The following is a 15409-nucleotide window of genomic DNA, read 5'->3' on the forward strand; positions in this document are numbered from 1 at the left end:
TACTGTCTACTAAGACATATTTCACCAAAATTCCCACAATGCTACCATCAATGGCGTAAGTAGAAGCTGATGGGCCCCAGTGCAAAGTCTGTGCCGGGCCCCCGACTATAATCTATGCTCTATAGTAATAGTCTTCTCATATGTGAAAGTGACACCATAAGGGCCCCCTAAACCTCTTGGGCCCTGGTGCGACCGCAACCTCTACACCCCCTCAAGTTACGCCCCTGGCTACCATCATACAACTGTGCACCCTAGAGGCATGTACCTGCAAAAACCTATGAATACAAGCAGCGTGGGACCGGGATTCCTTGGGTCCACCCCATAAAATTAATCCTGGGGGCTCACCCTACATTAAACTCTAGTAAATAAAACTTAGTAGCCCTCAAATTGAATTGTGTTCAGCTTAAGTTCTAGGCTTCAGTATTGGGTATAAGCCTGGGCCCACTGGTGGGCCAGTCCAACACTGAATAGGGGTAACATGTGACCCATATGAAATTTAGAATCATGGTTAGATGCTAAATTAAACTAAAAAATATAGTAGATAGACATATTAGTCTTATAGTAACATTCACAACTGCATTGGAGACTCTATCGTCATCGAAGATGGTGTCACGCCAGATAGATAAACGAAGAAATGTATTTTGGAAAAAAGACTAACATTGTGGATTTTTGAGTACATATTTCTATAATTTTACCAAAAAAAAATTGTTGCTGTTTTAAGGTGAGGACTAGGGCGCCTAGGGCGAATCATGCAGCAAGGGACCACAAGTCGCATGTGGCTAAAAGGCTACTGGTTGGGAATCCCTATTCTATAGCATAAGTGTCCACCATCATTGTATATGCTTCATGATATTAAACCTTCCCCCTGTACAGACCGGAGCTAGAAGAAGAGAGAAATGCCCTCATTTTACAATCAGCAGCCAATAAGAAACAGCTGAAGGAGATTGAAGACAAGATATTGGAGACTTTACAGTCCTCAGAAGGGAACATCTTGGAAGATGAGAGCGCTATTCAGATCTTAGATTCAGCCAAGATCATGAGCAATGAGATCACCAAAAAGCAGCAGGTGAGCAGAAGGCAATGAATCTCAAGGAGTATAGATAATGGAGAAGCCACTTTTTGAGCTCTCAGAACCATTACAAATGGTTTCCTGATTTTTGCTTTGAAGTTTTTTAGTGGCTTTCAAAATTAAATGAATGAATACAACTAATACCGGATTTTTCGGACTATAGGCCGCACAAAAAAACCTTTGATTTTCTCAGAAATCAAAGGTGTGCCTTATAGTCCAGTGCGCCTTATATATGAACCGTATTTACAGACAACAGCTGCCTTGAACTGTGCACAGGTCTGCCACCTGCTGGTCATTCATCCTTTTAATCAGGTGTGCCTTATAATCCGGTGCGCCTTATATATGAACCTAGACGGTTTAGCAGGCATTTATTGACGGTGCGACTTATAATCCGGTGCTCCTTATAGTGCGAAAAATACGGTATGCTGTAGCTACTTAAAGGGAATCTGTCAGCAGTTTTGACCACACAATGTTGAAAACAGTGTTATGTAGCAGCCCTGGAAAGCTGTGTACCCATATTTTTGTGTATATGATTAGTAGTGACAGGACTGTATACAGGTCTTTCAGCCTAAAGAGCTTTCTGCTTTGTGCACTGTGCTGTTCAGGTTTAGAGACCTGGCCTGAGCACTTCCAGGAGCTGCAAACCTGGATTGAAATTCCACTTTTTATAGTCCTGCTGCTACTTGTTAAACACACATAGGTATGGTTACACAAATCTCCCGGGGCTATACCTAGCACTGTCTGCAGTTTATTATGGTTAAAACTCATGCCGGATTAATTTTAAGGACCTTGTGCCATATTTATACTGTTAGAGCCCTGCCTAACATCCCTAATAGTTTTTCTGTAGAGAAATATATCTCTCACAATACTTAATACCTTATCAAGCTTCTGAATGTTGGCTGCAGAGAAGTCAGAGACTGCCAAGTGTCCATGCACTGTAGCCTCATTACTATTTACCACGCACAGCGCCATATGTTGTATAGTGGTTGTTCTCGGTATTGCACTTGAATCCCATTTAGTGATCAATAAGTGTGAATACAAAGTCCTGTGAAGCTCCCCACAGCATTGCTGCCACATCGAATAGCTGATCCCTATGAAGTCATATACTCTCTCTATGTATCTATAGATTGCAGAGAAAACTGAGCTGAAAATCGCAGAGTCCAGAGAAGGCTACAGACCCATTGCTAAGCATTCATCAGTGCTGTTCTTCAGTATTGCGGACCTTGCCAACATCGACCCCATGTATCAGTATGCGCTCAACTGGTTTGTCAATCTCTATATCAACTCTATTCAGGACAGGTGAGGACTGCGCTAAACTAACATTTGGTTACATTATGTGAGCGATTACCGTATATACATTTTACAATATCATTGTCTTCTTTTTCAGCAACAAATCGAAAATCTTAGAAAAACGTCTCCGTTACCTGAATGACCACTTTACCTATAACTTATACTGCAACGTGTGCCGCTCGCTCTTTGAGAAGGACAAACTTCTCTTCTCCTTCTTACTCTGCTGCAACCTCCTCATGTAAGTCTCCGCCTGGGCACCATCTGGGTGAGCTCCAGATACATAAAGATATGCCATTTATTCTGCCATGTACCCATTATAATTTTAGGGCAAGGAAAGAGATCGAACACCAAGAGTTTATGTTCTTACTGACCGGTGGTGTCGGCCTACAAAATAATATTGCTAACCCGGCACCGGGCTGGCTTCAAGATAAAAGCTGGGATGAGATTTGCCGAGCAAGTGACTTACCTGCTTTTAAGGGACTCAGGTAAGGACTTGTTGGATAAATATAACTTCATGGGGAGATTTATAGAGTCAGTGGGGGGAATTCATCTTTTAGCAAATAAGGGCACAGTCTCTGCCAGGTCTGACCTATTTAGACCAGGTCTGATCTGGCAGAGATTTCTGCCATAGTATCTCCTCCCCACACAATGCCGCCCGTGCACGCACTAAGTGACTAGATTTATGTGCCTTCTCTGCCAAAAGTCATAATGAATCTCCCCTATGGTGTTTACCCATAGGCACCAAATTTTTTACATTTTTTCATTTCACATGATAAGTTTGATGTATCCCTGTAGGGGTATTCTCATGGATCATATTAATGACATGTTCACAGGATATGTCGTAAATACATGATCCAGGTCCCACCTCTAGCACCTGCTCCTATCTTAAAAATAAAGGTCGATATGTACAGCCACTCTCCATCCAATTTGTGCTGAAAATTCCCCACTTTACTTATACTCAGGTTTATAAAAAAAAATAAACTGAGTACTCACCATTCCGATGGCCCGGGCAGCTTCTCTTCTATCTTCATGTGCGCGGCAGGTCCGTGACAGCTCCGTCGGCAGTGCCTCTTCTTTCTTCATGCCAGCGCCAAGTCCGTGACAGATCCACGCACATGATGATAGCAGAGAAGCTGCCCGGGCCTTCGGAATGGTGAGTACTCAGTTTATTTATTTTTTTTATAGGGAAGCTATCCGCTACAGGGGGCTGGCAGACTGTATACTAAAGGGGCTGGCAGGCTATATGCTACTGGGGGCTGGCAGACTGTATACTAAAGGGGCTGGCAGGCTATATGCTACAGGGGGCTGGCAGGCTATATACTTCAAGGGGCTGGCAGGCTATATACTTCAAGGGGGTGGCAAGCTATATACTAAAGGGGACTGGCAGGCTATATACTACAGGGGCTGGCAGTCTATACACTACAGGGGGCTGGCAGACTATATACTTCAAGTGGCTGGCAGGCTATTTTCTTCAAGGGGCTGGCAAGCTATATACTAGAGGGGGCTGGCCGGCTATACATTACAGTGGGCTGGCAAGCTATATACTAAAGTGGGGGCTGGCTATATATTACAGGGGGCTGGCAGGCTATATACTACAGGGGGCTGGCAGGCTATATACTACAGGGGGCTGGCTGTATACTACAGGGGCTGGCAGGCTATATAGTAGAAGGGCTGGCAGGCTATATACTACAGGGGCTGGCAGGCTATATACTACAGGGGCTGGCAGGCTATATACTACAGAGACTGACTGGCTATATACTATAGGCGGCTGACTGGATATATACTACAGGGGAATGGCAATGCTATATATTATATTGAGCTGGCAGGCTATAAACTACAGGGGGCTGCAAAGATATATACTACAGTGGCTGGCAGGCTATATACTACAGGGGGCTGGCAATGTATATACTACAGGGGGCTGGCAGGCTATATACTACAGAGGGCTGGCAGGCTATTTACGACATATCCTGTGAAGCAGGGGGCTTCCGAGCTATATACTGGGGAGGCTGTAACCAATGCATTTCCCACCCTCAGCTTATATTCGAGTCAATAGGTTTTCCCAGTTTTTGGTGGTAAAATTAGGGGCCTCGGCTTATACTTGAGTATATACAGTATATGAGACCGGCAAAAAGAGTTTGTGCTTTGGTCACTTTGGTCCACGGTCTATGGCACCTGCTTGGTCTATTGAGATTATTTTTTAATACTTTTTTTTAATTCAAAATTGTTAAATCTAGTTTACACCCAGAAAATAACTAAGCTTTCATAGTAAATGCAGTTTAAGTGATGCAATAGAAGCAGTAGTGGTTTACAGATTTTCACCCCAAATTGTTACTATGTATTTAGTGTTCATGTCCTTTCAGCATAAATAAATACATTGTTTTATGCACAGAGAACATTTCATTGAAAATCCCAATGAGTGGCATCGGCTGTACGACAGCAGAGAACCGTACAATGTTCCCTTACCGCACCCCTTTAATGAGAAGCTGAATGAACTTCAGAAGATGATTATTCTGCGGTGTCTCAGACCGGACAAGGTAAGACAAAAAGTTTCTATTATTTGGATAATATTATATGAGTTAAAGTAGTTGGACCAAATTAACAAATTATCCCCTATGGGTGAGGGGTCCCTACTACACTTGACAATCTCCTAGAGATGAATGGAGCAGCAATGTGCAACCTCCCTCGTATTCATATATTGTCATGTTACTCTCTCCTCTGAAGGGTTGTCCTCAAGTCAAGGCCTTTGCTTGGTGCATCCCTCTTAGCCTGAGCAGATGCCAGGTGTAGGTAACAAGGCTAAATACTAACATAACTGTGTCCTGTCTCTTAGATGAGCCCGGCTGTGACTAACTATGTGACTGACAAACTTGGAAAGAAATTTGTTGAGCCGCCTCCATTCGATTTATCAAAAAGCTACTTGGATTCTAATTCTACAATCCCGCTCATCTTTGTCTTATCTCCTGGAGCTGATCCCATGGCAAGTAAGTAGGAATATATACAGCTCTCATAACATTAACAACTTTAGTATGTGTAAGACCAAAACCTAAAATCCTAAGAATATCCGAGGCAAGTGTGTCTGCCATTCCCAAGGGACTGAATTCCCTGTACAGTCCAATCTCCTACAACTAGTGCATAACATACAGCATAAAATATAGAGCCAGAGTACATAAGGGCCTGACTCCGAAGAATTTACAATACCAATACTGGGAGAGACAGGGCCCCATAGCAAACTTCCGAATGGGTCCCCTTCCCGCTTAAAAGTATACAGAATACACATCACATATACACACACACATACAGTGCCAGACATAAAGCATATATACACATACAGTGTATACACATCACAGATACACACACATATACAGCGCATATATATATATATCACATATATGTTATATACAAATCTTGTTGTACAATGTGTGTATATATATATATATATATATATATATATATATGGGATCTGTGTATATATACATATATATATATATATGTATATATATATATATATATATATATATATGTATGGGATGGTGGATATCCTCCATTCTATAGTGTCAGGTCACCACATGAAGGGGCCCCCTGACACTGCGGGCCCCATAGAGGCTGCTATTGATGCTACCACTGTAGTTACACCCCTGTACAATACGTCTTCCCTTTAGACAACCAATTATAGAAAGCTAAGTTGCAGTACCAGAAATAGCACAAGCAGTGGCGCTATTGCTGAAAAGAAAATCAATTTTTTTCTTCTTTTCTATAATATGTTTCTCTCTTGTACTACGTAACCTCACAGCAAATAATGCAAACTTTCTGTTTCAGGTTTGTTAAAATTTGCCAATGACAAAAATATGGGAGGCGGTGACAAGTTCCAAGCTATCTCCTTAGGTCAGGGACAGGGGCCGGTAGCTGCCAAAATGATAAAGGAGGGAGCAGCAAACGGGACTTGGGTTTGTCTACAGAATTGTCACCTGGCTGTGTCTTGGATGCCGACATTGGAGAAGATTTGTGAGGAGTTCACTAGTGACACGTGTCACTCAGACTTCAGGCTATGGCTGACTAGTTATCCTTCACCCAAGGTAAGAACATTAGCGGGTGCAGATGTCACATCAGGTCAATGAGGTATCACATGATGGTCCTGTGATATAGTGTCCAGGATTCATTAGTCTCAGTCTTGACCAATATTTCTTGTGTGTCCCCAGTTTCCAGTGACCATCCTGCAGAACGGTGTGAAGATGACAAATGAGCCACCAACGGGACTGAGACTGAACCTGCTACAGTCTTATCTCACTGACCCAATCTCTGACCCAGAATTCTTCAATGGATGCCAAGGAAAGGAGCAGGTACGGTCTCAGACCGGCCAACCAGAGAACCAGATGATCCTCCAGTGTGCCCAGACTCTGACCCAATACTACCAGAGTAGTATTGGGCCCAAATTGGAGGCGTGGACCCCAGGATAAATGTACTTGGGGGTCCCAAGGATCCCCAGTCCGACACTAATCTAATTTATCGGACATATATGAAAAGAACATATGTAACTCTATGCTGTCTATTACGTTTTAGATATGGGAGAAGCTCCTTTTTGGAGTGTGTTTCTTCCATGCTTTGGTTCAGGAAAGGAAGAAGTTTGGTCCTTTAGGCTGGAATATTCCATACGGATTTAATGAGTCCGATCTGAGAATCAGTATTCGACAACTGCAGGTGAGGGTTTGGCATTTTGTATCACACTTTGTATTGTTGTGGGATTCAATGTACTTTATATTGGGTTACTGGCATAACACTGTCCTCTCATGTGCCTATGTCTGAAACATAGTGCACATACTGGATAGTATAGTGTCTAAATTAGTAATCCCCTTTTAGGGTATGATCCCTGAATGTGTATTGATTAAAATTTAAAAAAACACCGTAATTTGGGGGATATTTGCCGCTGGGACCGGCAACGGAACGTATTAATGTGATGTTAAAAGGACGTTGCTTTCCCATATTACATGTCCTGTTCAGTGCTGTAAAATTGTGTTTGTTTTTTTTGCTGTAAAATCATATTTTTGTCATTTCAGCTTTTTGTGAATGACTATGAACATGTACCATTTGAGGCCATCTCGTACCTAACCGGAGAGTGTAACTACGGAGGTCGCGTGACTGATGACTGGGACCGGCGCCTCCTACTGACCACTCTGGCAGATTTTTATAATAATGACATAGTGGAAAATCCCCGGTATTCCTTCTCGCCAAGTGGGAACTACTTAGCGCCACCTAAAGGCACTTATGATGATTACATAGAATTTATCAAGGTGATTCTTTACAACGGGGCGATCCATGATTCATTGCTATGGGCTACAAGACCCCCTTTGCCTTGTTATATGGGCAGATATGAAATGTTTTCTAAAAAGTTTTGACAAAAATCAATGAGGCTGGTCAGGGCGGATTAATACTGTCAGGTCTACAAATCTGGAATTCACTTCCTACATAAGGTATTAGAATCAAGTTTCTTGGGGAATGGAGAATGCATCCCATCTGTCTGCATTTAACCTGCGGTTTCAGGACCTTTGGAGGACCTTGAAAAGTCTTGAAATGGCTCTTGTGTACATGTGTATTGAGAGTAGGGACAGAGGTATGAGGATTTCATGGGTGAAGGTCCTTTGGTTTAGTTCTAACTTAGATTTTAGTTATATGTTTAGTAAATTCTGATTCAGTTCTTATTGGGCTACACGTCACTTCCCATGGCACATACTGTAGATGAAGTGTAAGTCTAGTACTGGTACCGAAACCCAGTGATGCATGCTGGGAGATTTCAGCTCTGAGATAAAGAAAGAGCAGATACTAGAATCTGTGAATGTCTACAATAAGTTCTTTGCCTCTTATACTCCATCCTGTTCCCTATACAGAACTTTCTATATGTGACTTTCTAACTTCATATCTTCTCTCTGGCAGAGACTCCCGTTCAGTCAGCACCCTGAGGTTTTCGGATTACATGAAAATGTTGACATATCAAAGGATCTGCAGCAAACGAAAACCATCTTTGAATCCCTGCTCCTGACTCAGGGGGGAAGCCGCCAGGGAGGGTCTTCGGGGGCCAGTGATCATACACTGTATGAGATCGCTAATGATATACTCAGCAAGGTGAGATCTAACACCAAACGTACATTCACATGTATGTACATTGATTTTTATGTCACATCAGCCACTATCAGGTAAGTAGAGGTCCTCTCACAGGTCATAGCCGCAATTACTGTAAAATAAAACGCTGAAAAACATTGTAAATTAATGAATTTTTACAATTAAATGGTGCAGCATGGTGGCTCAGTGGTTAGCACTACAGCCTTGCAACGCTGGAGACCTGGGTTTAAGTCCTACAGTCAACATCTGCAAAATAGTTTGTATGCTCTCTCAGTGTTTGCATGGGTTTTCTCCAGGTCCTCCTGTTTCCTCCCACACTCCAAAAAAAACATACTGGTAAGTAGATTGTGAGCCCCATTGAGGACAGGGACTGATTTGGCAAGCTCTGTGCAGCGCTGTATAATCTGTGTGCGCTTTATAAATAGAGGAATTATTATTAATTATTATAAATCACTATATTTTTGCAGCTCCCGAAGGATTTTGACATTGAGGCATCTTTGCAGAAGTTCCCAGTGCGATATGAGGAAAGTATGAACACGGTGCTGGTACAAGAGATGGAGAGGTTTAACAAGTAAGAGGGATGTTCACTTATAGATTATAATCTTGCTTACACTTCAGTTTTGCAATGTTATTACTCTGTAATGTCTTATTTTGTTTGTATATGTCCCCCATAATCTGTAACGAGCTATAGAATTTGACGGCGCTATATAAATAAAGATTATTATTATGAGGGATAGATATGATAGATGGATAAATAAATAAATAGATAGATAGATATGAGGGATAAATAGACAGATAGATAGATAGATAGATATGTGATAGTTTATTGATAGATGGATAGATATGAGGGATAAATAGACAGACAGATACATATATATGAGTTATAGATAGATATGAGATAGATAGATATGATAGATAGATAGATATGAGATAGATAGATATGAGATAGATAGATAGATAGATAGATATGAGAGATAGATAGATAGATACATAGATATGATATAGATAGATAGATAGATAGATATGAGTTATAGATAGATACATAGATAGATAGATATGAGATAGATAGATAGATAGATAGATAGATAGATAGATATGTGATAGTTAATTGATAGATGGACCAAGCAAGAAATAAATCAATAGTAAGAATATTCCTGTGAATGTAACATTCTGTCTCTTTTCTCATTCCAGCTTAATCCGCACTATAAGGACGACTCTCCAGAACCTCCAGAAAGCCATCAGGGGTCTGGTCGTCATGGACTCGGAGCTGGAGGCCCTGTCTGGGAGCTTGATTGTAGGGAAGGTTCCTGAAACATGGGCAAAGCGCTCTTACCCCAGCCTAAAGCCTCTAGGAAGTTATGTCAGTGATTTCCTCGCCCGGCTGAAATTCCTACAAGTAAGTAGAAGAAAAATCTAGTTTTTTTTAAGTTTTTCTAGCTATGTAAATAATGGACTGGCTTTACTTAAGCTCAGGCCACCATAAGATAAGATAAGCTGCTGTAACAGGCTGCCACTCCATGTTGACCTGGTGATATAATCTGCAGTGATAGTTTCCCCCAAATTAGTAAATCTGGGGTAAGTGTGCTGCTGATAACCCCTTTGATGCCATGGTCAGTGGTCACCTGTATTTCAGTAGAAGAGAAATCTTTCCACTATTCATTATAAAGGACCTACCTCTGTGCTTCTTCCAGACCTGGTATGATAGTGGAAAGCCGCACGTCTTCTGGCTGTCCGGGTTCTTCTTCACACAAGCTTTTTTAACGGGCGCCATGCAAAATTATGCCAGGAAGTACAGGATCCCCATCGACTTATTGGGATATGAATTTCAGGTGAGTTCACATTAATACATCAGTCTATAAGGATTTATTTATTGCCTTGTTAACTTATGTCATAGATGGCGGTAGTTGACTATTACCAGTATGGTCCTGGTGGGGGGAATAGATAATTCATAGGAAGACGTCCATAAAGAATAATCTTATGGGCAATGCAGAAAGGCCAGTGGTACACTAATATCACTGCTGCTACTTACTAACACTGTGTACTGACTCTTCTCATTTACCTTTACCACATCTACCTTTCTACTAGTCTTGTGTTGCACCAGAATCATCATTGTGATAATGAATCCGGACTGTTCAGTTCTACTTTGGGGCATAATTTCCATATGACCACGCCCTTTCTCGGAAACCACACCCCCATTTGCAAGGCCACTCCCTTTTGTCGGACGAGTCAGAAAAGGCCAAAAAATGGTCTAGAATCCTTCATAAATGTGTCGGAAGGCATATTAGACTTTTTGGGTGCAAAACGTCATTTTCGGGCACAGAAGTAATCATGAATTCCCCAGTGTATCCGTAAGATAAGCCAAAGGACTCCACTTTCCCCATGAAGATAATATGAAGGACCTCGTGTTTAAGCGCCGAATCTGATCTTTTTGGGACAATGTGAAGACTTACCATATATACTCGAGTATAAGCCTAGTTTTTTAGCATAAAAAAATGTGTTGAAAACCCAAACTTGGCTTATACTCGAGTAAAAAAAATATAGGTTTTACCAGGTTTTTGTGGTAAAATTAGGGGCCTCGGCTTATACTTGGGTCGGCTTATACTCGAGTATATACGGGTAGTTGATTCTAGTCATGTTTTTATATTACCAAATGTCAAAAACTAAAATAAGCTGATCATGACCAGGTTCTGCCTGTGGACACATCTGACACATCACCAGAAGATGGAGTCTACATAAATGGGCTGTTCCTAGACGGCGCTCGCTGGGACAAGAAGAGGTCAGTGACTACATCTTCTCAATCACTTAGATTGACATTTGTATATATCACCAGGGGTGAAGACACAGTCGTAGTTCATTGATACCAGGGGCATAACTAGGAGAGGCAGGATCTCATAGCAGACTTCTGAAAGGGGCCCCCTTCTTCCCGCTTAGAAAATATACATCTGTATACTCACAAGTGTGAGTTACAATCACACACATTCATACACTCATACACTGCATATACGCATATGTAGTAAAATATGTTTGAAACTCTCTTTATAATACAGACACCTACTTAAGAACACCCGACTTACAGACGACCCCTAGTTACAAACGGCGCTCTGGATGTTGCTAATTCACTGTACTTTAGCCTTAGGCTACAATAATCAGCTATAACAGTTATCACAGGAGTCTGTAACAAAGCTTTATTGTTAATCCGGGTTCTTTGACAATTGTATTTTAAAAATGTTGGATTGTCATGAGAGATCCAAAAAAGTTTGTTTGGGGTTAAAATAATAAAATATACAGTTCTGACTTACATACAAATTCAACTTAAGAACAAACCTACAGATCCTATCTTGTAAGTAACCCGGGGACTGCCTGGATGTAAATGGACAAATTATAAAAACAAAACAAATTTGTGTAAAGAATATAATTTAGGTAAAGTAACGCTGAATTTCCTGGGATTGTCCTAAATTGTTCTAGACAATTCGGGAAAATTCAGCTTGTTCCAGTCCTAAAAGATGCAGGGGGAACATGAATACGCCCCCAAAGGTGGTGTTATAATTTGCTAATAAAAAGTTGGCAGGCATAAAGATATTGGACAATGTATATGAATGTTGTTACATTCCTGGCTTATAATAATGATGTATATAATAATAATTCCCACCAGTGGAGTACTCACAGAGCAGCACCCCAAGATCCTGTTTGACTCAGTGCCGATCATCTGGATAAAACCAAGTAAGTGGAAGTTGGTGATAATAACATATTGTGCTTGGACAACTGTGATTTTACCGTTTTTACTCATGTGACCACCGAGGCTGGTGATTGGCTCCCACATTGGGATTCTCATCACTTCCTGTTGGGTTGGGACTATAAACAGGAGGAGCGAAAGAATTCGGAGGACGACCAGGATCCCCTTATTTTAAATTTCACCACTTCCCTGGTTTCCAAGATGTTTTTGGGTTAGGCCTCTATACTGCAGACTGTAATCCCTTATCTTCATCTCCTTCGTTACGTCCTCTGATCTTACTGGGAAAGACCCCAGAGGTCTTGAATTTCACAATATAGAGGAAGAATTAGTTGATTAATCTTCGCATGATTTGGGATCTGGAAGACGTCCACAATGAGGACATTACTGTACACCCTGCATCCAGCTGGCGACCGCTCAGTGTTAGATATAGAACCTTATCTTAGGAAGGAACACAGGAGCGACACCGCAGCTGTTGTCATCAGTTTACCCTCTGCCAGTGTGAGATTTATTAAATGTTTTATGTTTATGTGCTGGGGGGGAAGGCTGAACAACCATGGGGCATTCTTAATCAACCTTATTTGCAAAGCTTCTCAGACTAAGATAAATCTGCCCCCCATATTATACATGAACTTTTTCGGTCTGAGCTGTAAATTCATTGATGACACAGTGACCTGTATGTAGCTGATTGTACAAGTCATTACACATATTCGGTACATCGTTCCGAAGAGTTCCGGCCTCGTTCAGAGAGTTTCGGATGAAGCATTATTACGTTTGCTACACTGACAGATCCTCGTGGTCAGCTGTACAAAGAATGTAAGATATGCGGATGGACAGGAAATTACCGCCACATCTAAGGGGTCACTGGCTGCTCTGATAACAAGGATGTGGACATGCACCTCTGAACACTGTTTTACTATATGTATATATTTGTATATACAGTATACAGATGGATATACACGTATAGAGAGTATGACCCATCTTATTACACTTTCCCGTTATATCCACTAATACTATCCACCTTTTTTCTACCACTATAGATAAAAAGTCAGACATAAAGAAGACCTTGTCGTACGTTTGTCCGCTCTACAAGACCAGCGAGAGGAAGGGGACACTGTCCACCACAGGACACTCCACCAACTTTGTCATCGCAATGCTCCTGCCGACACATAAACCCGTCCAGCACTGGATAAAGCGGGGGGTGGCTCTGCTCTGTCAGCTCGACGACTAAACCTCAGACTGTATTTATATTGTTATCAGTATCTGTTAATAAACTGGAAAGGCTCTTAAAGGGAATCTGTCATCCTAACACTGTCCCTCGTGTCTAAGTTTTAAAGGGAACCCATTTGCTAGATTAGGGACCATACAGTGTCATGCAATGGCTGCCCAGACCCCCAAGCTTATCTATATAAAAGCCCAATCGCTACAATCTTTGGTAAATTAATGTATATCTCCTGGTGGAGAGGAGGACAGGAATCACTTTTGGGTCATCAGTGCATCAGGCCCATGTGAGATATACAATAATTTGCTGAAGCTTGCAGGGGTGAGGACCTTTCATAGAAATATGCGCACAACTGCTCATCGTGCGGTGGCTCCTATCCATGCCTGATGTGTCAGTATTTGTCACAAATAAAATTTTAGGACATGACCACATCACCCACGTACAGAAAAGCTCCTGCTGCCATCAAATTGTTAAAGTTTGCTGCACCCAATATGTGGTTGCGGTAAGACTGGGAGGTAGTTAACATTACCCATTTAACTCCACATTAAGGCACTTTAGTAAAGCTACATAATCCTACCCATAACATTAACCCCCATAAACCATTAATAACTAAACATAACTAAGAAATGATGACACGAGGCTTCCTGTTGGGCAGAAAAGGTCACAGCTATTTATTGCTGATAAACACAATTATTATTATTTTAATATTCTCAAAATCAACCGCAATCTCTGTTCGTTTCTTTGGAAACCATAGCTGCCGAAGCGGTTTGTTCATCCGGATTCCTGAACCATCACTTCGACTTCCGGGCAAAATCCACATCAATTCTCTTTTCCGTCAGCTGTGACTTGAAATGATCACCGAAAACAATTATTACTTTAATACTCTCAAAAATTAACCACAATCTCCATCCATCACTTTGTAAACCATAGCTGCCCAAAAGTGGTTTGCTCAACTGGACTCCCGAATTAACACTTCGACTTCCGGGCAAAATCCACATCAAAACTAATTTTCCGTCAGCTGTGACTTGAGATGATCACTGAAAATCGAAAACATCAAAACACAAAACACAAGTAACAGTAGGGAGGGAGGGAGGGACAGCTTGAAGATGGCGCGGGCAAGAGGATGTGCAGGCCCAGTGCCTGCCCTATAAAGGCTCAGCTATGGGAGGGGTTGAGCAGCCTCAAGGAGGAGAAAGGAAGCAAATACCACCTCTATTTAAAGTGCAAACATCCCATGTAATAAATTGCAACTCCAGGACACCCCTAGTCTGTGGGCACCCTCCTTATACAGTCGGGGCACCCTTCAAACTTGTGCTGCCCCTGGTGCGCTAAGGGTTTTGCTTGTCTCTGTATTGTCTGTGTGCTCATATAGACAAGATGAGGCAGTAATGGGACAGCAGCCAGTGGGTTCTTGAATCATTTTCTTATACTTTTCTGTATATAAATAAATGTTACCTGAAGTCTCTAACAAGTCAAATGTATCTTTTCTCCCTGCAATATTCCTTCCTCCTATAGGTTATTATCACACTCCTATACACTACTAGGCTGCACGTTTTTGTGCACAGTATGTAACCTGATTTCCATTGGCCATTGGTTTTGCAGATAAAGTTGGTCATGCCATTAATAGAGAGGCGTCCGGCATTAATATATTGATGGCCCATCCTAAGGATAGGTCTCCAGGATCAGATTAGTGGGGACTCAAAACCTGCCACGCAGCTCTGTTATGGGGGGGCGAGCCAGGATATTAAAACTTCTCTTCCTTGTTAGTGAATGGGAGCGGAGCAGCAGTAGCCCACAACGGCCACTACACAGTGTATAGCACTGTATCTATCTGAGGCTCTCAGTTAGGTTTTAGACACCCACTGCTCTGGCTGATAGGTCATCAAAATCTTAAAGGGGTTTTCCCACAAACTAAAGTTAGGCCCTATCCACGGGGCCTATCCAGGTGGGCGCTTGGGAGCTCGGTCCCGGCCAGAGCACGGGCAGG

General features: G+C 41.9%; 1 protein-coding gene across 2 annotated transcripts in view; it reads left to right on the forward strand.

Moving 5' to 3' along the window:
* DNAH12 (dynein axonemal heavy chain 12) overlaps window positions 1–14517 on the forward strand; it is a 54538-nt gene extending 40021 nt beyond the window's left edge. Inside the window, exons 57-73 of one of the 2 annotated variants that reach the window (XM_072128717.1) lie at window positions 874–1066; window positions 2196–2368; window positions 2457–2597; window positions 2686–2844; window positions 4749–4893; window positions 5190–5340; window positions 6176–6432; window positions 6556–6696; window positions 6917–7054; window positions 7411–7644; window positions 8285–8473; window positions 8938–9041; window positions 9662–9866; window positions 10162–10299; window positions 11155–11246; window positions 12123–12190; window positions 13241–14517. In XM_072128717.1, the coding sequence (XP_071984818.1) occupies window positions 874–1066; window positions 2196–2368; window positions 2457–2597; window positions 2686–2844; window positions 4749–4893; window positions 5190–5340; window positions 6176–6432; window positions 6556–6696; window positions 6917–7054; window positions 7411–7644; window positions 8285–8473; window positions 8938–9041; window positions 9662–9866; window positions 10162–10299; window positions 11155–11246; window positions 12123–12190; window positions 13241–13431 (2719 nt within the window). In that variant the 3' untranslated portion in view covers window positions 13432–14517. The remainder of the gene's footprint in view (window positions 1–873; window positions 1067–2195; window positions 2369–2456; window positions 2598–2685; window positions 2845–4748; window positions 4894–5189; window positions 5341–6175; window positions 6433–6555; window positions 6697–6916; window positions 7055–7410; window positions 7645–8284; window positions 8474–8937; window positions 9042–9661; window positions 9867–10161; window positions 10300–11154; window positions 11247–12122; window positions 12191–13240) is intronic. The other variant, XM_072128716.1, reaches the window with a different exon arrangement.
* Window positions 14518–15409: the final 892 nt, after the last annotated feature.

Source organism: Engystomops pustulosus, chromosome 10, assembly GCF_040894005.1.
Source record: "Engystomops pustulosus chromosome 10, aEngPut4.maternal, whole genome shotgun sequence".
NCBI classification, from domain to species: Eukaryota; Metazoa; Chordata; class Amphibia; order Anura; family Leptodactylidae; genus Engystomops; species Engystomops pustulosus.